The sequence below is a fragment of the Lipophrys pholis genome (assembly GCF_963383615.2).
Source record: "Lipophrys pholis genome assembly, chromosome: 5".
NCBI classification, from domain to species: domain Eukaryota; kingdom Metazoa; phylum Chordata; class Actinopteri; order Blenniiformes; family Blenniidae; genus Lipophrys; species Lipophrys pholis.
In genome coordinates this window covers 1,348,231-1,372,003 of record NC_137628.1, presented here as the reverse complement: position 1 = coordinate 1,372,003, position 23,773 = coordinate 1,348,231, and the positions used below count along the sequence as shown (strand labels likewise).

Genomic DNA, 23,773 nt, shown 5'->3' with positions numbered 1-23,773 from the left:
ACAACTCTACTGCTGCTGCTGTTTGGCCAATAAGTTGAGCAAAACCCTCCAGTGGACAAACGTTTGTTCCTACACATGAAGCATGAAGGCAAGCAGGTTTCCACTGTGTGAAGTGCACGTCGAGCAGAAATGAGCCTGAAGAGTCGACGTCTTGGAGCGTCAATTTCTTCAGAATGAAGCTTTGACAGTCAGTCAGGAGGCACATCTCTTCATTCACATGTTGGCCAACTAACAAGAAGAAGAAAGTCAATGTGAGCAACACGTGAGGCCACTGAACACCTCAAGGTTCTTCACAGCTGCTCTTCATCTTTTGTTATTCTGCTCTGATCTCAACGCTGCCCCCTGGACTCCTTCAGCGCTACTGCAGCAGTTCGTCTTCTGAGAAACGGGACAGAAATACAGAAGAATGGCGGCGGAGCAGAGACGCACGACGCTGTGGGCTTGTGTCTCTCATGCAGAGCAGGAAATAGACTTTAAAGGTGTACCGGATCAAACATGCCGTTCATCTGTGGAAACCCGCGAAGGAAGTGACTGAAATGCAGGAAGCACCGTTAACAGCTGACGTTACCTGAACAATCAGGATGAGATGTGGATGGAACCGCCAACCCCGGAACGGGAAGATGACCGAGTGTGAAACTGAGACGGCCGCCTCAGTTAAAACCTCTCAGTATCGAGAAACCGCTTCAGAACAACAAACATAACGAAACAGCGAAGAAACCAAAGTGATTAGAAAAGAGACGATTGAAAAATTAAAAACAAAATTGAACTGAAATCAGAAGAAACTACGGGAAGAGTTAGAAATGCTGCGTGGCATCAAATCAAGGAAGGAAGCTGAGCAGCGCATCCAACAACAAGACTGACCTCTGCTTGAAAACACATTTTCTTGATGATATTTTAATCCTCCACTGAGATGATTGGACTTGCGAGCGGCCCGGTCTGATTCGGATCACACAAGCAGTGAAATCCTGCCAGAATCATCTTTTAATTGGATGTTACCGGCGCCTTAACGACGGCAGGAACTGGGTGAAATCCAGACTCTCCATTAAAACGAAGTCCTCTCGGAGTGCTGCAGCTTCCTGGGAGCGTTCTCCAACCCGCTTTTCCCACAACGTTTCAGACGCATAAACTCCAGGACTGGATAGTTTGGGTGTAGCACCTCGTGGTGCGGTGGGACGTCGTGGTCATCCACGGTGTCCACTGCAGTGGCGGCTGATGCCCCCTGCAGCTTTTGTTAGAGCAAGGAGGTGACATGTTTCACTTCAGTGAGGCTCAGCATCAACATGAATGTACAGAAGTGACCGGAGGAACCGATTCTGACAGGACGGGTCTGAGTGGTCTGCCAGTGACGTACTGTCGCTTTAACTCAGAGGTTCCCGTCCTACATTCAACACATGAAAGCGACCAGACATTAATCTCTTTGTTCAATAGAATAAAGTAGAATTATTCTAGCTTGTTACGTCACTTCCTCAAAAGGAGAAGGTCCAAGGTGGTTTAAAGAACTGGTTTCCATGATCCAGGATGATGATGAGGTTGATGATTTTCCTCCTTTGGAAGGTAAAATGGACGTCACTTATATACATCGTTGATCAAGTTCACACACCAATGGAGGCTGCGGCCATGCAAGGCATGGTCACACCCATGCAAGGCATGGTCACACCCATGCAAGGCATTGTCACACCCATGGGATCAATTTGGAGTTCAGTGTCTTGCTCAAGGACACTTGCCCGATGGATTGATTTTGTTGCAACAGACTTTGTATGTTTGTGAGCATCGGCGTGTCCACTGTAATGTTTGGACCAATTAGAGAGTGGGCGTGTCCACTGTAATGTTTGGACCAATTAGAGAGTGGGCGTGTCCACTGTAATGTTTGGACCAATTAGAGAGTGAGCGTGTCCACTGTAATGTTTGGACCACTTAGAGAGTGGGCGTGTCCACTGTAATGTTTGGACCAATTAGAGAGTGGGCGTGTCCACTGTAATGTTTGGACCAATTAGAGAGTGGGCGTGTCCACTGTAATGTTTGGACCAATTAGAGAGTGGGCGTGTCCACTGTAATGTTTGGACCAATTAGAGAGTGGGCGTGTCCACTGTAATGTTTGGACCAATTAGAGAGTGGGCGTGTCCACTGTAATGTTTGGACCACTTAGAGAGTGGGCGTGTCCACTGTAATGTTTGGACCAATTAGAGAGTGGGCGTGTCCACTGTAATGTTTGGACCACTTAGAGAGTGGGCGTGTCCACTGTAATGTTTGGACCAATTAGAGAGTGGGCGTGTCCACTGTAATGTTTGGACCAATTAGAGAGTGGGCGTGTCCACTGTAATGTTTGGACCACTTAGAGAGTGGGCGTGTCCACTGTAATGTTTGACCGCTGGTCACTGAAATCTTCTCCTCGGACCTCAGATCCTCTGACTGCAGCCCTGCAAACAGACTGCAACTACGTGATGGAGCTGGTGGGGGGACTGTGTCTGCACTGATTGAAATCAATCCTCAGTTGGAAACATCCTGCTTAACTTCACACACACACACACACACACACACACACACACACACACACACACACACACACACACACACACACACACACACACACACACACACACACACACACACACACACACACACACGAAACAGTGCGGGGTAGCAGCTTGCGCACATACTCCTTGTGTGAAGCCTCCTCAAACAGAATGGCAAACACACCTCACGTCATCAAAAGCCCCTCTCCACACACACACACACACACACACACACACACACACACACACACACACACACACACACACACACACACACACCGTCACGAGGCAGCTGGCGTCAGAGCTGAGCTTCACTCACGCAGGATTCTCCCTAAATCATTGAATTCCCCTCAGTTATCTGAAACATAGAAGGGCTGCCCTCGTTCACTCTGTTCCCTCCTGAGAGTAAGGAGGAAGAGGAGGAGGAGGAGGAGGAGGAGCGTGGAAGCCTGAGGCAGGAAGCAGCAAAGTTTGAAGAAAAAAAAAAAAGGGAGTAACGTGACTGTAAACCTGCTCTGACTTGTTTTTCCCCTTCTGCTGGAAGCAAAGTCTATACACCCCCCACATCCAGCCAACACATCAAAGCACAATCGATGAGGATGACGGTGATGATGACGATGAAGAAGTTGAGGAAACCTTTTGATACGAACCCTCAGCGGCTCCGTTCTCCAGCATCCACGCTCTCTTCTCCTGCTTCTCTGAAGAATTCATGATGGTTTTTCTTCCTCGTCTCATTACGACGTTCTCCGAGGCGAGTTCATTGAGCCAAGGACACGCCGCCATGCTGTTGCCATGACAACATATGTGAGGCTGTGACTTCAAAACCTGCCGCAGCTACGGTCAGACTGTAGGAGGCCTGGAAAACACTGTTCATCAAAGCTTCTGTGCAACGTTGAAAATAAACACTCAAATTATAAAAGAATTCTACTATGAAAACAGGACTTTTTTATCCATCTTGAAAAAAACTTTCACCTTTTGTCCACACAAAGTGAAGAATGTCATCTTGTTTTGTTTTATTCGTCATTCTTACTTCAAATTTGGAAAAATGGTTCCGTAGAGTCTCGGCTCTGTCGTTTTTTAGCTGAAAGGTTTAGATTTTAGCTTCATCTTGAGTCTCTCAACCTGCTTCAACAATCAAACCTGGGATCTGGGGTCTAACCCTAACCCTTCTTTCTCTTCACCAGGTTCAATCTGCCTCCTTCTTTCTCTTCACATGTTCAATCTCCCTCCTCCTTTCTCTTCACCAGGTTCAATCTCCCTCCTTCTTTCTCTTCTCCAGGTTCAATCTGCCTCCTTCTTTCTCTTCACCAGGTTCAATCTGCCTCCTTCTTTCTCTTCACCAGGTTCAATCTGCCTCCTCCTTTCTCTTCACCAAGTTCAATCTGCCTCCTCCTTTCTCTTCACAAATTCAATCTGCCTCCTCCTTTCTCTTCACCAGGTTCAATCTGCCTCCTTCTTTCTCTTCTCCAGGTTCAATCTGCCTCTCACTCTGCACTCTTTCTGTATTTCAGGAATTTCTCGTCTAGATGATCAGATTTTCATCAATCGGAACCCTGGCGTTCCGTCTGTGGTGAAGTTCCACCCATTCAACACCTGCATTGCCGTGGCTGACAAGGACAGCATCTGGTCAGAGGGGACACACACACACACACACACACACACACACACACACACACACACACACAAAAAAAATTGAGAGAGTATCTTTAATAAATCCTCAGCAAGAACATGCAAACTCTCCACCGGAAGTCTATCCTGAAAATTAACGTGTGTGTGTGTGTGTGTGTGTGTGTGTGTGTGTGTGTGTGTGTGTGTGTGTGTGTGTGTGTGTGTGTGTGTGTGTGTGTGTGTGTGTGTGTGTGTGTGTGTGTGTGTGTGTGTGTGTGTGTGTGTGTGTGTAGTTTCTGGGACTGGGAGAAGGGCGAGCGGCTCGATTACTTCTACAACGGGAATCCTCGTTACACTCGCATCACTTCCATGGAGTACCTGAACGGACACGACTGTTCGCTGCTGCTCACCGCCACAGGTTGGACACACACACACACACACACACGTCATTAGAACCCTGGATGAGGGATAATCTGTTTAAATCTCCCCTCATATCAGGTATGACATAGACTTTTCAGTCACTCCAGAAGAAAGCGGAGCGTCAAACTGGTTTTGTGTTAAAAGAGACTTTTACAGGTCGTCTGAACATGAGAACATCATGAGAGTTCACGTTCTGTGTTTTAGCTGCAGCGTTCTGCCTCGTTTCAGGAACAAATAACTAAAAACACCTCAGAGTGATGTTTCACTTCTGTATCTTTGCGTATTCTCAGTAAATCTACTGTTGTGTCCAGGATTTAATCCAACTGTCCGGCGGACGCAGAGTAGATCTCCCATCAAGCTCCATCGCAATGTGTGGGGGCGGGGCTTAGAGGCTCCAAACGTTTCCATTGGTCATGTTATCAAGAGTTATCTTCAGGTGCAGGATGCATCATTTGACTGATGCAGTAATACGACAGTAATGTGCGTTTGTACAGTATTTTTGCTCAGATCCAGATTTAACTGAGCCACTGGCCCTCAGACCAAAGTCAGAAACGTGTTTTCATGCCCTGCGGTCTTTTAAAACGCCGGGGTGCAGCTGCTCGTCGCTCCCCCGCCCTCTGTCGTGTTAAAGAAGCGTCCATGGCCGGGTCACGCCGCGTGCTTCACGTTCTCAGAGAGTTCAAGGTTTTCATCAAGTGTCTGGCCGGTTGCACTCGCGCTTCCAGCTCCATTAAGAACACGAACGAGCGTCGAGGTGCTGAGCTCCTCCTCCTGGCCTTCGCCTCTGCTCCCGCCGCGCGGCGCCATCTTCAGGCAGCGCCGGGAAAAACTACCCAGCATGCTCTCTGAGGCAGCGTCAGGCTGGGAGTCCCTGCCTGAAGCCTCGCTGCATGTTCCTGATGTTACACACACACACACACACACACACACACACACACACTCCATGTCTCCCTCCAGTCGGTCTGAAGAAGGGAAAAGTCATCCTCGCGTCTCGCTGTGTTTCCTTCAGATGACGGCGCGCTGCGGATCTGGAAGAACTTCGCGGACCAGAAGAACCCGGAGATGGTGACGGCGTGGCAGGGTCTGTCCGACATGCTGCCCACCACCAGAGGTCAGGCCTCCACCAGCACCCACAGTAAAGACCAACGCTCTATATTACTATATCACCCGCCCCCCCCCCATCCCCCTCTCACTCATACTCCACCTTACCCCCTCAATCAGGTTCAGTTGATTTGATAAATTCAGTTATTTTAAATTGACTTCGGGTTTTGCTGAAAGGCAACATGTTTATAGATCATTAGAATGCGACACACAAATTAAAGTTGCATATTAAAGTTACTCCTCATGAATTTGAATGTCAACTTCAACCAAAACGAGACGAATCTGCTGCGAACATTAAAGCGGACCTGAACACGCAGGTACGTGGTCATAATGTTGTGGCTGGTCGCCGCACAAATGCGTCCAGTCATCAAACATCCTGTTTCCTCCCGGACCTGAAGACAAAACTCTACCTTTTACTCCTCGACAGCATCAAAAACCTGCAACCGTTTCAAAAACATCATTTCTGTCCTGATGAAGATGTGATGACACACACACACACACACACACACACACACACACACACACACACACACACACACACACAAAGGAGAAGATGAACTGATGATAAATTTATCAAAAAGAAATAAAAGTAAATAAAATGTTTATAAAGTAAAACAAAGTATTTAACAGTTTATAGATAAATGACTAAATCAACTTGATAGGAAACAATTGGAATCGTTTCGGCCCGCGGGGAGGGGGCGACAACACAAGCATAAAAATAGACGTCTTTTATTGTTTACCGAGGTTATATATAATAACTGTGTACAAAGTGATGGGATAAAGGGTTCACCTCGCAGCAGGTGGAGGTGGTGTCCCTGGAAGAGGAGAGAGGGACACCAGGGGACGTCACACAGGGAAAACTAAATTGATGGTTACTTTATGAACCTGTAGTTGAAGAGTCGACGGTTTTCTTCATCAGACATTGAAGACGAGATGAGTTAGTCAATTTATTTCAGCTTTTTTTTTTTATCTAATCGTGTGTTAATGTCCAGATGATTCTTTTATTATTGATATTTATCATTGACATTGATTGATTGAGTTTTTTCATCCTTGATTACTCATCCTGTTCTTGTGGGCGTGTCCTAATTCTGCAGGCAATAGAAATTCTTAATTGAAGCCCCGCCCCCTTAATTGTGATTGATGCACAGCTTGGTGTCTGTGGACATAAAAGCACAATCCGATTGGTTTGTGAGAATGTCAGTCTGGCTTTTTACCAGAAATACAGAAACATTTCCTCCAATGAAGCATCAGTCTGACACCTGAGAGCCTCGCAGTCACCCGTCTCACCCTGTCACCCACCTGTCTCACCCTGTCACACACCCATCTCACCGTCACACACCTGTCTCACCCTCACACACCCATCTCACCGTCACACACCTGTTTCACCCACCCGTCTCATCCTGTCACACACCCATCTCACCCTGTCATACACCTGTCTCACCCTGTCACCCACCTGTCTCACCCTGTCACACACCCATCTCACCCTGTCATACACCTGTCTCACCCTGTCACCCACCTGTCTCACCCTGTCACACACCCATCTCACCGTCACACACCTGTTTCACCCACCCGTCTCACCCTGTCACCCACCTGTCTCACCCTGTCACACACCCATCTCACCGTCACACACCTGTTTCACCCACCCGTCTCATCCTGTCACACACCCATCTCACCCTGTCATACACCTGTCTCACACACCCGTCTCACCCTGTCACACACCCATCTCACCCTGTCATACACCCGTCTCACCCACCCGTCTCACCCTGTCACACACCCGTCTCACCCACCCGTCTCACCCTTTCACACACCTGTCTCACCCTGTCACACACCCATATCACCCACCTGTGTCACCCTGTCACACACCCGTCTCCCCCTGTCACCCACCTGTCTCATTCTGTCACACACCCGTCTCACCCACCCGTCTCACCCTGTCACACACCCATCTCCCCGTCCCCCCGTCACACACCCATCTCACCCTGTCACACACCCGTCTCACCCCCATCTCCCCGTCACACACCCATCTCACCCTGTCACACACCCATCTCACCCTGTCACACACCCGTCTCACCCTGTCACACACCCGTCTCACCCACCCGTCTCCCCCTGTCACACACCCGTCTCACCCCCATCTCCCCGTCACACACCCATCTCACCCTGTCACACACCCATCTCACCCTGTCACACACCCATCTCCCCGTCACACACCCGTCTCACCCACCCATCTCCCCGTCACACACCCATCTCACCCTGTCACACACCCATCTCACCCTGTCACACACCCGTCTCACCCTGTCACACACCCATCTCCCCGTCACACACCCATCTCACCCTGTCACACACCCATCTCACCCTGTCACACACCCATCTCACCCTGTCACACACCCATCTCCCCGTCACACACCCGTCTCACCCACCCATCTCCCCGTCACACACCCATCTCACCCTGTCACACACCCATCTCACCTTGTCACACACCCGTCTCACCCTGTCACACACCCGTCTCACCCCCATCTCCCCGTCACACACCCATCTCACCCTGTCACACACCCATCTCACCCTGTCACACACCCATCTCCCTGTCACACACCCGTCTCACCCACCCGTCTCCCCCTGTCACACACCCATCATGGTCATCATCTCACTGTCACGTCCTAAAACCAGAAAGCACCGCAGGTATAATCTCAGCAGACGTCTGCACAGTCAGCGATGATGACAGGGTTGATTCCTGCGACCGTCCACATCACCGATCACTTCCTACCTTTTCCCCACGAGGTTTCAGTGATTAAAATTCCAGGTTGGAAAACGGTGTGGACGCAGTGAAGACAACTGTTGTTGAGTCGGCTTTCTCAGTATGAATAAAAATCCTCTCGCTTCATCTTTTATTTAGCAGAAAATCCAAACTTCATCTGCAGGAGCTGCAGGGAAAGTCCAAGAAATAGTCTGAAAACACTCTTTTATCAAACGTGATGGAAACCAAGCTGAGCTCGACAAGTTCTGACTTTGAATGTGGTTTGGTGCAGCGCGGCCGCAGATACAATTACTGAAGTTAGTGATCGATTTACTTTGTAAAGGGCAGATATTATTCTGGCATTAGCCTGTAGCCACATTAGCTGTGATTAGCATTAGCAGGTTTGAATAACACTTAACCGCCCTTTCTAAGAGATGTCTGCGTCCAGATTATAGAGCATCTTCCTCCTCTAAAATCCAGATTATAGAGCATCTTCCTCACTAACATCCAGATTATAGAGCATCTTCCTCCTCTAAAATCCAGATAGTAGGGAGCATCTTCCTCACTAACATCCAGATCGTAGGGAGCATCTTCCTCACTAACATCCAGATCGTAGGGAGCATCTTCCTCACTAACATCCAGATTATAGAGCATCTTCCTCACTAACATCCAGATTATAGAGCATCTTCCTCACTAACATCCAGATTATAGAGCATCTTCCTCACTAACATCCAGATCATAGAGCATCTTCCTCACTAACATCCAGATCGTAGGGAGCATCTTCCTCACTAACATCCAGATTATAGAGCATCTTCCTCACTAACATCCAGATTATAGAGCATCTTCCTCACTGACATCCAGATCATAGAGCATCTTCCTCACTAACTTCCAGATTTTAGAGCATCTTCCTCACTAACATCTAGATTATAGAGCATCTTCCTCACTAACATCCAGATTATAGAGCATCTTCCTCACTGACATCTAGATCATAGAGCATCTTCCTCACTAACATCCAGATCGTAGGGAGCATCTTCCTCACTAACATCCAGATCGTAGGGAGCATCTTCCTCACTAACATCCAGATTATAGAGCATCTTCCTCACTAACATCCAGATTATAGAGCATCTTCCTCACTGACATCCAGATCATAGAGCATCTTCCTCACTAACATCCAGATCGTAGGGAGCATCTTCCTCACTAACATCCAGATCGTAGGGAGCATCTTCCTCACTAACATCCAGATTATAGAGCATCTTCCTCACTAACATCCAGATTATAGAGCATCTTCCTCACTAACATCCAGACTATAGAGCATCTTCCTCACTGACATCCAGATCATAGAGCATCTTCCTCACTAACTTCCAGATTTTAGAGCATCTTCCTCACTAACATCTAGATTATAGAGCATCTTCCTCACTAACATCCAGATTATAGAGCATCTTCCTCACTGACATCCAGATCATAGAGCATCTTCCTCACTAACATCCAGATCGTAGGGAGCATCTTCCTCACTAACATCCAGATCGTAGGGAGCATCTTCCTCCACTAACATCCAGATTATAGAGCATCTTCCTCACTAACATCCAGATTATAGAGCATCTTCCTCACTGACATCCAGATCATAGAGCATCTTCCTCACTAACTTCCAGATTTTAGAGCATCTTCCTCACTAACATCTAGATCGTAGAGCATCTTCCTCACTAACATCCAGATCATAGAGCATCTTCCTCACTAAAATCCAGATCATAGAGCATCTTCCTCACTAACATCTAGATCATAGAGGATCTTCCTCACTAACATCCAGATTATAGAGCATCTTCCTCATCTTCCTCACTAACATCCAGATTATAGAGCATCTTCCCCACTAACATCCAGATCGTAGAGCATCGTCCTCACTAACATCCAGATCGTAGAGAGCATCTTCCTCACTAACATCCAGATCATAGGGAGCATCTTCCTCACTAACATCCAGATTATAGAGCATCTTCCTCACTAACATCCAGATCATAGAGCATCTTCCTCACTAAGATCTAGATCGTAGAGGGTCTTCCTCACTAACATCCAGATTATAGAGCATCTTCCTCACTAACTTCCAGATTATAGAGCATCTCCCTCACTAACTTCCAGATTTTAGAGCATCTTCCCCACTAACATCCAGATTATAGAGCATCTTCCTCACTAACATCTAGATTATAGAGCATCTTCCTCACTAACATCCAGATCCTAGAGCATCTTCCTCACTAACATCCAGATCCTAGAGCATCTTCCTCACTAACATCCAGATCATAGAGCATCTTCCTCACTAAAATCCAGATCATAGAGCATCTTCCTCACTAACATCTAGATTATAGAGCATCTACCTCACTAACTTCCAGATTATAGAGCATCTTCCTCACTAACATCGAGATTATAGAGCATCTTCCCCACTAACATCCAGATTATAGAGCATCTTCCTCACTAACATCCAGATTATAGAGCATCACTAACACCGCGCCCCTCCAACAGCACAAGTTGTTATTTTCTGTTCAGAACATTCGGTTTCTCTCTGGTTTAAAGTTTAGAGCGGGTCTCGTACGACGAACCGTCACAGTTCCAGGTAATTGTTCCGAAGACGAGCGGAGCTGTCAGGATGAGTGAGTGACTGAGTCGGCGGCTGTCTGGACGTCTGCACGCCGCTCGCCATGTGCCACGTGTGACTCCATCATTACGACGCAGGAGTCAGCAGAGACCTGCAGTGGGGCCACACACTGAACTCACTCTCTCTGCTCCCGCCGCCGCCGCCGCCGCCGCCGTGGTTTCTCTCAGACTTTAACATTTAATGGCGAGCTTGTTATCGTGGACGTGTTGTCGGTGGCGGCTGGAGCCGGCGGCGCGTTCAGGGAAGACATCAGCTTTATTACTGAGGACCAGTCCAGCTTGGATTTTCTGCTTTAGATTAATTTTTAAATTCTCTGGAAACGCGCAGACCTCGCTGTTGTTTCACACACACACACACACACACACACACACACACACACACACACACACACACACACACGCAGTACAAGAATTACACGCTTGTGGTTTGAATCTTTCAGATTGTGAGCGTTGCCTCAGCTACATTAATAATGCAGAAACATGATGGAATATGCCAGGAGTTTGTTTGTGTTGCTGAAACAACACCGCCCCCCCCCCCAACCCCCCCGAACCCCCCAACCCCCCCAGCGCAGGACTCCTCATCTTCACCACTTCATCCTCAGTCCTTCATCACTGAAGGTCCCTGGACTGTCTGGCTTCTTCTTGCTTTGCTGGGTCTCTGATATTGTTCTGTTGCCCCGCGATGCTCATCACAGCTCCTGCATGCAAACCTTTCTGTCAGCGCACTCGGTGGGTTTTTGCTAATGTGTTGCTTGCTTTGTTACGTCCCTGCTGTCCTTCACCCCCGCCCCTCCCCCTGCCCCCCCCCCCCCCCCCTCCCCACTCCACCCCCCGCTCTCAGGTCTGGCCAGAAGAGTTTCCATCTATCTTGACAGAAGTAAACAAGGAGGTGAGTGTCGCCTTTTCTTTTCTCCTGCACCTCCCAGAGCAAAAGCGCTGCCCCAAACGACCAAAGTCTCTTTATTTCACTTTCTCCACATCGCCTCCTTTCATATTCAGTAATTCATCCATTGAATAATCAGTTAAAACATCAACCCAGGCTGCAGTGTTACAGCTTAACACAAAGGTTAAAACGACTGAGACAAACGAGACGATCACAAGCTCACATTAGACGTTTTAAACATGTTTCAGCTTTGAGTTTCCATCAGGGAATCAAACACGTCGCTGAAAACCTCCGAAGTACCAAAGTAGCTCGTCATCTCACTTTACTGTCATGTAATGTTCATCCCATCACACTGTCCACTCTGATTTTATTTTTATATATATATATATGCTATAATTCTTTATTAAGATGTACAAATGCATGAAATTAGTGCAGGGAAACCATGAGATTGTCCATCAGAGCAACACGCTGACTCAGCAGAAACATCTGCTTCCCGTGGATCAGCTGTGTGGAGGGAAGTTCACCCACCAAGCAAGCCCACATGTTCTCCTTAATGCTTCTATGTTTTTCTCTGTGACTCTCTTCTGGGTGATCAGTTTTCTGCTCAGTGTCGTTCCATTTTTCTGAGCTGTGAAAGTAGGCCAGTTCTCTCCTGGTTGCTTCAGGCAGGCCGATGTGTCCAGATGTGTCCTGCTCTGTATTCAGCTCGTGTCTGGAGCCTTGTTTGCATCAGGACTCGGGGAACTCGCTCAACCTGCAGCATGACGCGATGTAGGTGAAGGGAAATGAGAAAGCAAGCCCCGAGGCGTGTGGCTGCCTTCGCTCAGGGGTTTGTTAAAGTCAAACTTACTGAAATGGGAGAATTTTTTGCAGAAATGTGATTTTTAGAAAGAGGAAGTGTAAAGGCCTCCGTTAACAATGACCTGTCAGACCATTTATATGTGCCTGGATTAAAGGACCATTACTACTAATTTAGCTCATACCCCAGCTGGACAGTAGGTGGCAGTGTTCGCAGTATTGGCATCATTCCGTCTTTCAGAGTTTCGTCTGGTTGCTAGTTGAAACGCTTCTGACTGGGTCAACTTGGTAGATGTTGAAAACCTGCTCTTTATGTAGACGGAGCAGCAAAGATCTTCAACCACTATTAACTGACTCAATACACCGTCTAGTGGTGTAAACTCGTATTGCGTGGCTATCAGTTCTGTTTTTAGGAGTAGGTGAAACAATCCCGATTAAACAACATTCCTGAGATTAGCAGTGGTGTCAGTGAGTTGGGATGGTTTTGACGCTGTTCCGGTAGCTGGTCTAATTGAGTCGGGGGGGGGCTTGTCAGCATCATTGGGGTCATCAGCGCTTAAAAAGACGAAGTAACTCTGATCCACATACACGTCAGATAATCTGTGTGGCTTCGTCTCTGTCTGCTGACGATCGGACCTCAAGCATTTCCTCCTCTGAGGTTTGTGGGGTCGAATACAACACAGTCGTTTAAAGACACAAAGAAGTCCGGCTTTGTTTGTCTGTCATGAAAATGTAACGTATAGCTCTATTCTTGTTGTGGTCCGCTTCATATTGAACACTGGTTTCTAAAGATAATAAGTGACTAAATAACATTTTACTAACTGTCAAAGTAGGAAGAACCCAAAATCATTCCTCCGTAGAACTTTAGGTTTGAAACTTCTCAAAGGAATTAAGTACAAACATCCACACTTTTCAATGTAAAGAGCAGATTCTGTTCTTCAAACCTGACCTTTCCTCTGTGGTGTTTAAGTCCATCAGAGTCGCAGTGTTTATGGTTTTCTGCTTGAAACGATCTGATATGATGAGGTTACAGTGATCCGTGACTTCCTTCATCCTGAATTATTCAAACTGTCGTGAGAATTTCACGTCCACAATAATGTGATGAGCACCAGTGCGCGTCGGGCCAAATCCGCTTCATCCCTTGGGGTGTGTTAACTGAGCCGGTCCTGGCCTCGGGCCTCCCTGAACGCCGGGCCGCGGCCTCCACGGGTTCACCAAACGTCTCAGCGAGGAAACCTCGCTGCCAGTCAGAGCGCTGAAGTCTTCATCTGTTCGAGGAGCCAGTTCCCGGTAATCCCGCCCAAGATCTATTAGCCGAGTCCTGGAGGAGCTTTTCAAAGCAAACAGGATGAAGGAGCAGCGCTGGTTTAATGAGCTGCAGTGTGCGGGGAGGTAACCGGGCCATCACTGGAGATAATGGCTCAGAATAAGAATTCAGAGGAAAGAGAGAGCGAGAGGTGAAACAGATTAGTGATTGTCTCTGGAGCGCTGATCATCTATCAATACTCAGCTGGCAGTGTTGGTGCTGTTAAAACCAACCTTTTAACCCCCAAAGCAGATTTTACAAGGCAAATGTCAAATGCTAATTTAGATTAAGCTGCTGTGTTCTGGTTCTTACGGAGAAGAGCAGAGCACGTCGAAGCTATCTCCACCTCCACCTCTGCAGCTGGAGGATTTACAGCCCAGGAAACGTTGCTCACGCTCCTTCTCCTCCAGCTTCTCCCCCACAGCTCAGTCCTCCTCGTACATATCGATTCCTGTGTGGGAAACTCAGACCCGCTCGGGCCCATGACTGTTCCCTCCGAGGAAGAATCTCCTCACGTGTTGAGTATCTTGAGTGCCGTCGGGTTGGAGTTTGCAGGTTGATCCATTCTGACCCATTCTGATCTGTTCTGATCCATTCTGATCCGCTCTGACCCGTCTCGCCTCAGATTTTCACCTGAAGCTGAGACAAAGGGTGGAGATCATGAGGGGGAAGACACGGGGACTTGTCTTCTAGTTTGCTCTCCTGTCGCCTGGCTCTCATCATGGGTTTCAAACATTGGACCAAAACGTCAACAGGAAGTCGTGTAGGACCGTAGAAAGTCTTCATGTTGCCTTCCCGGCTCGACGCCACTACGGTCCAACCGTCAGAGAGTGTTTAGAAGCAGACTTACGTTTTGAACCAGCTTGATCTGTTTGTGTACGAAGGCGGTAACTCCACCCAACCCAACGGTGTCAATATGTCTAAAGACACGCTGAGACAAACAAAGCTTTTCCTCCGGCAGACTGGTATTCTCAGCTCGCAGTGGAACGTCTGGATGAGGACTGATCAAGATTCAGGCCCGTTAACAGTTTTTTAATACATTTTTGATTCAGAAAAATGTCCCACTTACACAGCAACCTTCTTGGAGGGATCTCTGTTTCCATGGGAATGGCAGAAACACTAAACCAAAGTTGGAAAGCTCTGGGAAAGTTTTGAAGCGTTTGCTGTTTTGTTCAAGTTGTGTCATGTCGACATTTTCCAACTAGAACAAGTGAACCGTTTTTAATAACTCTTTGGAAACAATATCTGAGGAGTCGTGGAGACATTTAGTCTCTCAGACCTAAATGGAAGCTGCTAAAACGCAGAAATCAATCCGAGCATCAGTCAGACGTCCTCGGTTACATCGGTGAGAAGACGCAGCTTCAGAGGCCATCGTGTTCTGTGATTGGTCCGTTTGTGATCCATGTTTCCTCTTCAGTCTAACTTCAATCCAAGTCTGGAGTCTGGAAACACTTGGGGCTTTTCCACCAGAAAGAACCAGGTTCTAGTTCAGGGCCGGTACCAGGACCGGTTCTTAAATGAGCACCGCCAAAGAACCGGTTGTTTTTCCTCCGTTAACGAAGCCAATGAGAGCCACGTTATTGTGTCACTCCAAAACGTGATACGTCACTACACCAATGTAGCACCAATGTAGCACCAATGTAGCACCAATGTAGCGCTCCTACAGGAACCAGGAGACGGACTGGATTCATCGGGTTGGTCCTGGTCGCTCCATCTAGTCTGACCTGAACCTCGGATGAACCAAAGAGCCAGAAGACATTACGTCTCCTCGTATCTCTGTTGCTGTTTTTTCACGTCCGTCTTGTTTTAGTTCGGAGCCCCAGAGTGACAATAGAGAAAAATAATAATAATAATAACAATGTGTGAATGAGTTTGGGGCTTATTTTTCAACATTTGGGCATTACATAGTGACTTCTGCTCCTTTCACTTTATTTCTGGACGTGTCTGAATCAAAAGCTTCAACATGGAGGAATGGAGGTGTAGAACGATAGAACGCTGCTCTGTGGCCGTTTCCATGGTAACCTAGGTAAACACTCTGATTAAAGTTTTGTTTCACATGAAGCCATTAAAAGGCTCATTTTATGACAAAAAACACCAAGCTTTCATTTCCAGTAGTTTGTAGTTTGTTTTTTAGTTGCTGACGAAGCAGAAGTATTGCGTCTCCTAGCGAGGGTAAAGCAGCCTCGTGCAGACCTCAGCCTGCGGTCAGGACGCGATGAAAGACCTGGAAGTGAAGTTAGTTACAATGATTTTACGATGAAAAGCCTGAAAAAAACGACAATGGAAAACTGCTTCTAAATTCTATATCCAACGCAGGTGACAGCGTAGGAGTTCGATGAGAGGCACCGGCTCCGCGATCGCCAATTAAATGATCTCGTTTCCTTGCATTGTTAACTTGAGGGAGCGACTTATTATATCGTTTCCACGCGTTACTTTTTTCTCTATAACCAGTCCGGGGCTCCGTGTTCGCTGTAGATGTCAGAAAGCCGGTTCAGCGTCTCTTTCACCTCGTTGGTCGTGATAACTCCAGCGATAACTCCGCCCCCAGCTGATGACGTCTCTGGCCCCGCTCTGGCCCCGCTCTGGCCCCGCTCTGGCCCCGCTCTGGCCCCACTCTGGCCCAGCAACGAAGTGGGGCCAGCTTAGCACCCGCTTCGGCCCTGATAGGCCGGGGCTTTGGCAGTGGAAAGACAAAGAACTGGTGCTGGGCCTGGCTCTGAACTAGCACCAGGTTCTTTGTGGTGGAAAAGCCCCCTGACTGAACCTGGTTCTGCTTGTCGGCTCCTCAAAGGGTCTCTGTTCCATCCATAATGGACTCTGGTATAAAAACACAGCGGGTTTGTTTTAACTGGACCAAACGGCACAAGTGTGAACGCAGCCTCCGAGTGGGAAAGGATCAGAATAGTGCCGCATGTGTTGGTTCTAAATCTGAGGAGACGGTAAGAAAAGTGTTAAAACTGAGGGGAAGGTGGGTGAGCTGGAGATGGTTATTGATTTGTGGGAAACGAGGAGGAGGAAGTGACTCAGACCAACAGGAGGTGGAAGTGAAACAGAAAAGCTGTTCTTGTAACAGTTTTGTTCATTTTCTGCCAAGCCTGTCTCATTATTCCCTCATGAGCTCTTCTCCTTTCTACTTCCACTGGTTCAGAGTTTCACTTCCTGCCCACTAAGACCGCCTTGGTGCCACCCAGGCTCCATCCGAGGCCGAATCTCCTGCCGTTCTTCACCGGAGAACCGAAGGGCTACGATCTCACCTGAACACTCCCAAACTCAAACTTTCTCTGGAGAGTCTGGAATAATTGAAGTCAAGTCGACAGGAGAGGAGATAACGAGAGGAAAATCTGGGGAATGAAACAGTGTTAGAGAGCAGATGTGGGCTCCTGGATGGAGAGCCTGGGGTATTGATGGAGAGGATGCAGAGAGACAGAGAGATTGGATTTATGGTTGGATTTATCTGCCCCCTCCAGTCAGAGTGCTGGTATGTTCACTGTGAGAGAAACAAGCAGCCTGGAAAATGCAGTTTGAAATGCTTGTGGCCGTCGGAATGGCATCCTGATTCCTGCTTGTATTTCCACATTAGTGATGCTTTGCCATGCAGACAGTGAGATCCAAATCATCCTCTAACAGCCGTCGTTTCTAAGTGTTATCCTTCTAAAGTCAATGAATCGTTGTAAAGAGCTCATCCTGCTGCCACTTCTCCCGTCCAGCAAACATAAAACAGACTCACTCCTGACCGGTGTGATCGTTCATTGCTGGGCGACCTGGGGGGGGGGGGGGGGGGGGGGGGGGGGGGGGGGGGGGGGGGGGGGGGGGGCTGGTATGGTGTCTGGGGATGTCTATGGGATGTGCTGAGTGAACTGGTCCGACTCCTTGAGGCTTCAGACTTCTGGATGTGCCGTTTGTCCCACCGTATGAAGCAGGTGGTCATAATTTTGTGGCTGATCAGTGTCCATCCCTGCAGTGTTTCCCATCAGCAGTGCATTCTGGGAAATTAGCTTCACACAGGCAGATGGAAGTGGCTCGAATTCTGAGTAAAGTTTGTGTGTTTGTTCCTCAGTTCAGAGGAAAGACGATTCAAATCTTCTGTTCTCCCCCCTCCTCCTCTTCTCTCCATCCTCCTCCCCCCTCCTCCTCTTCCCTCCATCCTCCTCCCTCCTCCTCCTCTTCCCTCATCCTCCTCCCCCCTCCTCCTCTTCTCTCCATCCTCCTCCCCCCTCCTCCTCTTCTCTCCATCCTCCTCCCTCCTCATCCTCCTCTTCTCTCCATCCTCCTCCCTCCTCATCCTCCTCTTCTCTCCATCCTCCTCCCTCATCCATCCTCCTTCCTCCTCGTCCTCCTCTTCTCTCCATCCTCCTCCTCCTCTTCCCTCCATCCTCCCTCATCCATCCTCCTTCCTCCTCGTCTCTCCTTTCATTGTAACCCCCCTTCATTCCTCGTCACCAAGCTGCCGTCTTCGAAGAGGGGGAAGCCTCTTCTCTTGTCCTGTGAAACCAAACTACGTCCAACATGTGACTGAGCTTCGCCGCTCTGTGTGACGACGAGTGACAGTAGTTTACAGGGTGGGGGAGTAAAGAAGCCAATTGGGGTGGGGGTGGGGGTGGGGGTGGGGGTGTGATTCCATCCAATCAGAGCAGCTGGTTCAGTGGAGCGAAGTCACGACGAAGAAAGAAAAGGAGAGTTCAGAGAAGAAGGTGATTCTGGTGGAAAGTAAGAAGGTGGTTGGGCTGGAGACGGATTGTGGGACAGAAGAGAAGTGACTCAGACAAACAGGAGGAGGAAGTGGACGAGGTTCATGAGGAGAAAAGCATCTGTTGTGGCAACTCCATGAAGCTCCAGCACAGAAACTTTGAAACTTTTACTTTCCAAGGAGCGTCTGAGCTTCTCTCCATCTGCTGCTGCTGCTGGTTCACGTTTTACGTTCCCGGTGGTGAACGAGCAGGTTCATGCAGCATGAAGCCTCAACAAGGAAAACATCTTTAAACCTTAAATGACACTGTAAGTTTCAGGTCAGATGAAGTTCAGGGTTCCTGGAACTGTGAGGAAGACGAGCAGATTCAACCCGGAGGGTCAGAGTTTATAGTGTGATCACAGACTAACTGATCCCGTGTGAAGCAGCACGTCACCCATCCAACATCCATGAACCTGCTGAAGAACGACGCCGCAGCATCAGTTTGGCTGCAGAACGCGATGAAGAGCGACGACTGGGGCGTTACTGTCAGTGTCCTCCTCTGGTGTTTGTCGTGTTTCATAGAATCAGTGGACTTTTAAAAGAAATCATCTGTATGTAGACTCTATGCAGATAAAAGTGCTGTTGACAAACCTGGGATTAAAACTAATCCCAGAAGTGTCTGGGCACTAACTCTTCACAGCTTCGACACCCAGCAGGTGATTATTGATCTGTGAGAGTCGTCAGCAGGATGATAAGAGACACATTTACATATTTATTCATCAGCAGTGGTTTTTCCAACTGATCAATTAGCTGTTTACTCACATGAAGCCTCTCGTGGTGTCTGAGGAGCTGGACAGGTCTTACTCTTCTTCTCTTCTCCTCACTCTTCTTCTTCTCCAGCAGCTTTGTATCCATGCCACTCAAACTCCCAATGCTGATGCTGTTTGTGAGGATTATATCTCAGGATTTGGTCGATGCTCTGTTTTCGCCTTGTGGAGGATCTTATTGCCTCGGACTCCGCCCTGCCATTTCTCCATCTTCCACAGAGCTTTATCTGTCTTGGTCAAGCAGGTTACTGGACCTAATCCCATCTGACAGTGATCACATTGCACTCTGCACAGGTGGCCAGGCCATCACAGTCACACACACACGCATTCACACACAAACAAACAAATGCAAGTTTTGTTGGACTGAAATGGAAGAAAACGCTCACACAGAACATGCAAACTCCACAAAGAAAGACCGAGAGGCCCGGAGTCGAATCAGAAAAATTGAGAGAGCAAACCACTTCACCAATGCACCTCCTGTCCATCATGCCTGGTCCAGGTCTCAGACACAAACAAGACCAAAGATCTTGTCCTTCACCCTCTTGCTTGTTTTCACACGTGATAATAAACTTCAGCAATAGAAAACTGAGATTTACTCGTGTGCATTTGGACTTCAGCTGGTATGAAGCAGTGAATCATGCACGTGGAGATGAGTGTGCATCCTCCTCAACACTCGTGTACTGAACAAGAGAACTAAAGTAGATGTGTGAAGAAAACAATATTCAATATTGTGAGTCCTGCACACGTTGAACGATCACAATGCGAAGTGGCTGCGATGGTCACGTTATTAGTGCTGAGATATCAGAATCCTCCCGGCGTGGAGCGAGCCGCAGGCCGGCCGCAGTGTTTCCCCGAGCCAGCAGGACGCGCGAGCACTGTTCACTTGAATCTCACCGCCGGCGCCAGCACACGAGGAGTCCTGCTGCCTTCAGCTGCTTCGCTCCGACGGCCGTTTGACTCATCAGAGGCAGAATGTGCTGACAGGCTCAGATCCAGGGTCAGTGTTTCTCCCCGCGGCCTCTCCTTTGACAGGAAGCAATGCAAAGTGCTACATCACGCCTCCATCTGCAGGATGTTCACGTCTCAAACGCCAGAACGCCGACTCACAAACACCAAAGTTTTTGTTTTTGAACGTGCGCTCAGTTTTCTTTGAGCCTGTTCTTTTTTAAATTCCTGTGTGTTGGAGTAAATAGTCCCACTGTGGTGCAGGAAGCTGTCGCGCTCCTCTTTCGTTGCCTTGCTCCACGTGGCAGCAGCAGACTCGTAGAGCCTCCAACTGATCGTGTGGGCTGTGAATTAGTGGGATCAGCACATGGTGTGTGTGTGTAGCAGCTGCGACTGCGAGGGAACGGCCCTTTGAAACCAGATTAAAAACTGAAAATTCAACCCGCAGCTTCCTGGGCCAGCCGCCTCGAGGTCTGAGGAGCCGAGGTTAGTTTGAATCCTGCAGCACACCACAGTGGCTCCCTGAGCACGACCTTTGACCCCCAGCAGCTCCTCACAGAGCCTCCACATCCTACAAACAGGAGGGGTTAATGTGGAAATAAGTAATTTCCCAGAGAGGATGAATGATGGTGTATCAGGGATGAGCCGAGCCCGGGATCGACTCCTGCTCCAAACTGAAATGTGACTTTAACTCTGGTATGTTTGATATTACTTCCTCTTCTTTTTGCTGAATTGGCTCTTTTGCATTGGTGGCAATCATAATATTTTTCTTCCTCCTCACACTGAGCTCTGCTGCTCATCCCACACATGCATGTTCCTCACCTTGAAAAGGAGGATCCTCAGGCTTTCCAAAGCTCCAGATATGTTTTTTCTATGACTGTTCAAGCTGTTTGTTCCTGGTTCCTGGCGTTGCTGCAGTCTGTCAGATCTTTCTCTGGTTTTTCGGTCGTCGCTCAGTGAAGCTGATGGGACTCCGGAGTCTCCTCTCGGCTGGATGGATGGATGAAGGTCGGGCTGCTCTGAGCGTTGACCTTCTGTCCCTCTGTTGCAGGAGCCGGGATGGTGGTGGACTGGGAGCAGGAGACAGGTCTGCTCATGACGTCTGGAGACGTCCGAGTCGTCAGGATCTGGGACACAGACCGAGAGATGAAGGTCCAGGTACGGCTGCTTCCTCTTCACACACTTTAACTGGTGATGGATGCCCCTGGTGGTGAATGAGTGTTTTCATTCTGACTCACCTGATTGTGGCGACACAAGTCTGCGGACTGGCAGGTGGAGGCTCCCTGCCGGGCCACACATTAAACACATTAAAACTTCTTTCCAGAACACACTGATTTGAACTCATTTCTGATGGGTGGAGACGAACTGAGGTGGAGCTCCAGGTTCCAGCTGTGTTGTAATATTCATCACGAGCAGCTCAGGTCACTTTGCTGCTAAAAGACCAAAACAAACGCGTTTGCACAACTTTGCTTTTTAACCCGTTGAAAGTGAATGTGGGCGGAGCCTGTTCCTCCACCTGTTGCTGCTGTTTGAAACTGATGGAGGTTTAAGGCGGAGCCACAGCCAGACGTGTGGTTTCTTCACAACACTCCTGATGGACGGTCGTGTGTGTGTGTGTGTGTGTGTGTGTGTGTGTGTGTGTGTGTGTGTGTGTGTGTGTGTGTGTGTGTGTGTGTGTGTGTGTGTGTGTGTGTGTGTGTGTGTGTGTGTGTGTGTGTGTGTGTGTGTGTGTGTGTGTGTGTGTGTGTGTGTGTGTGTGTGTGTGTGTGTGTGTGTGTGTGTGTGTGTGTGTGTGTGTGTGTGTGTGTGTGTGTGTAACCCAGGACATCCCGACCGGAGCCGACAGCTGTGTGACCAGCCTGTCCTGCGACTCCCAGCGCTCGCTCATCGTGGCCGGACTGGGAGACGGGTCGGTGCGCGTGTTCGACCGCAGGATGGGTCCCAACGACTGGTGAGTTCCACACACACCCAGAGACACACACACACACACTGAGCCTGTTCCCTGCGTGGTTCTGAGTATGAAGTAAAACTGATGGTCACCAGACTCGGTCAGAACTTTTAAGCCCCCAGAGATGATGTACGTGATTAACAGGCAGACCCAACCCCACTACACACATCCACAGGAGCACACTTTGTATATTTACCATCTCACACACACACACACACACACACACACACACGAGTGCTGAGTGTCATCAATATTCCTTTAATGTCTTTGCTCGGCATATTTTGCTTTTAGCTTGAGACAACAAGCATTTTAACACCTCTGTACAGAGCTACTGAATAAAGTGCGTGTGTGCGTGCGTGCATGTGCACTAACACCTCCAGAATCCTCCATTATTCACCTCTTGACTCTATATTTATATTGAGAGAACCGTGAGCAGTGACTCTCTCTCAGGTGTTTCCACCTGTTAATAGACCTGCTGACCCCCCCCAGTCCCCCCCCCCCCCCCCCCCCCAGTCCGCTAAACATTATTTTAATTTTAGTCTCCAGGGTGGAGACTCAAAACGACGCAGTTAAAACCGTGACGTGGCCCATAAATCTTCAAATAAAGCTAATTTCATGGCTGCCTCCCGGCGACTTTGTCCCCATGAGATTAACCCGACTCGAGCACCAAACGCCTCCTGTGGTTAAAGGCCTGCAGTAAAAAGCTTTTTTAAACATGCAGCAGTGTGTACCATGTATTTTCTGCCTCCAGCCTCTAAAATCTGTTTCTATGTATTGTTTTTGTGCTTTTTCTGCTTCTGCTCATGCTCAACAGGAAACAAAAGTTTTTATTTCCCCATCTGCGGTAATCAGGTGATACGTGGAGGATTCAGGTTCTGATCTAAAAACATGGTCACACTTTCATCTTTAAAAATAAAAATCTCTTCAGGATCCTCAGGATGCAGTTTCTCTGTTCTCATACTGCCACCTGCTGGTCATTACCTGCATTACAGCACAGAAACAGAAGCAGGTTTCATTCAGTTGCTCCACTGCTCTAAAAACCAGTTTGTGTGTAAATCTGTGTAAATGTGGCTCGAATTAACTTCGTCAACGAAAGTTGGCCGAGAAGTTTTTCATCTGTGTTTGTATATTTATTGTATGTTTGTATGTATGTATTTTTACAACTTCTTGCAAAAACTACTCACCCAAATTACATAGAAAGTTTCAGGGATTATTTTTCATCATCCAAGGACCAATCCATTAGATTTTGGGACGTTAACGGCTAACCCAATAAATCTCAACAAACTGCGAAACAAATTCTCATACAAAGCGGATGAGAAAACCGCCTCATGGAGGAGATCAGCGTCTGTTGCCATGGAGACGCTTCCTGCTCAGTGTTTCACAGTGATGG

The 23,773-nt window shown here is 48.2% G+C and overlaps 1 protein-coding gene across 1 annotated transcript in view; it reads left to right on the top strand.

The window, feature by feature from the left end:
* Nucleotides 1-23,773, top strand: part of rptor (regulatory associated protein of MTOR, complex 1) — a 205,834-nt gene that overhangs the window by 179,951 nt on the left and 2,110 nt on the right. The window contains 5 exon segments of the mRNA XM_080462735.1: nucleotides 4,025-4,139; nucleotides 4,415-4,539; nucleotides 5,551-5,652; nucleotides 21,487-21,593; nucleotides 22,259-22,386. Of these exon segments, the coding sequence (XP_080318861.1) occupies nucleotides 4,025-4,139; nucleotides 4,415-4,539; nucleotides 5,551-5,652; nucleotides 21,487-21,593; nucleotides 22,259-22,386 (577 nt within the window).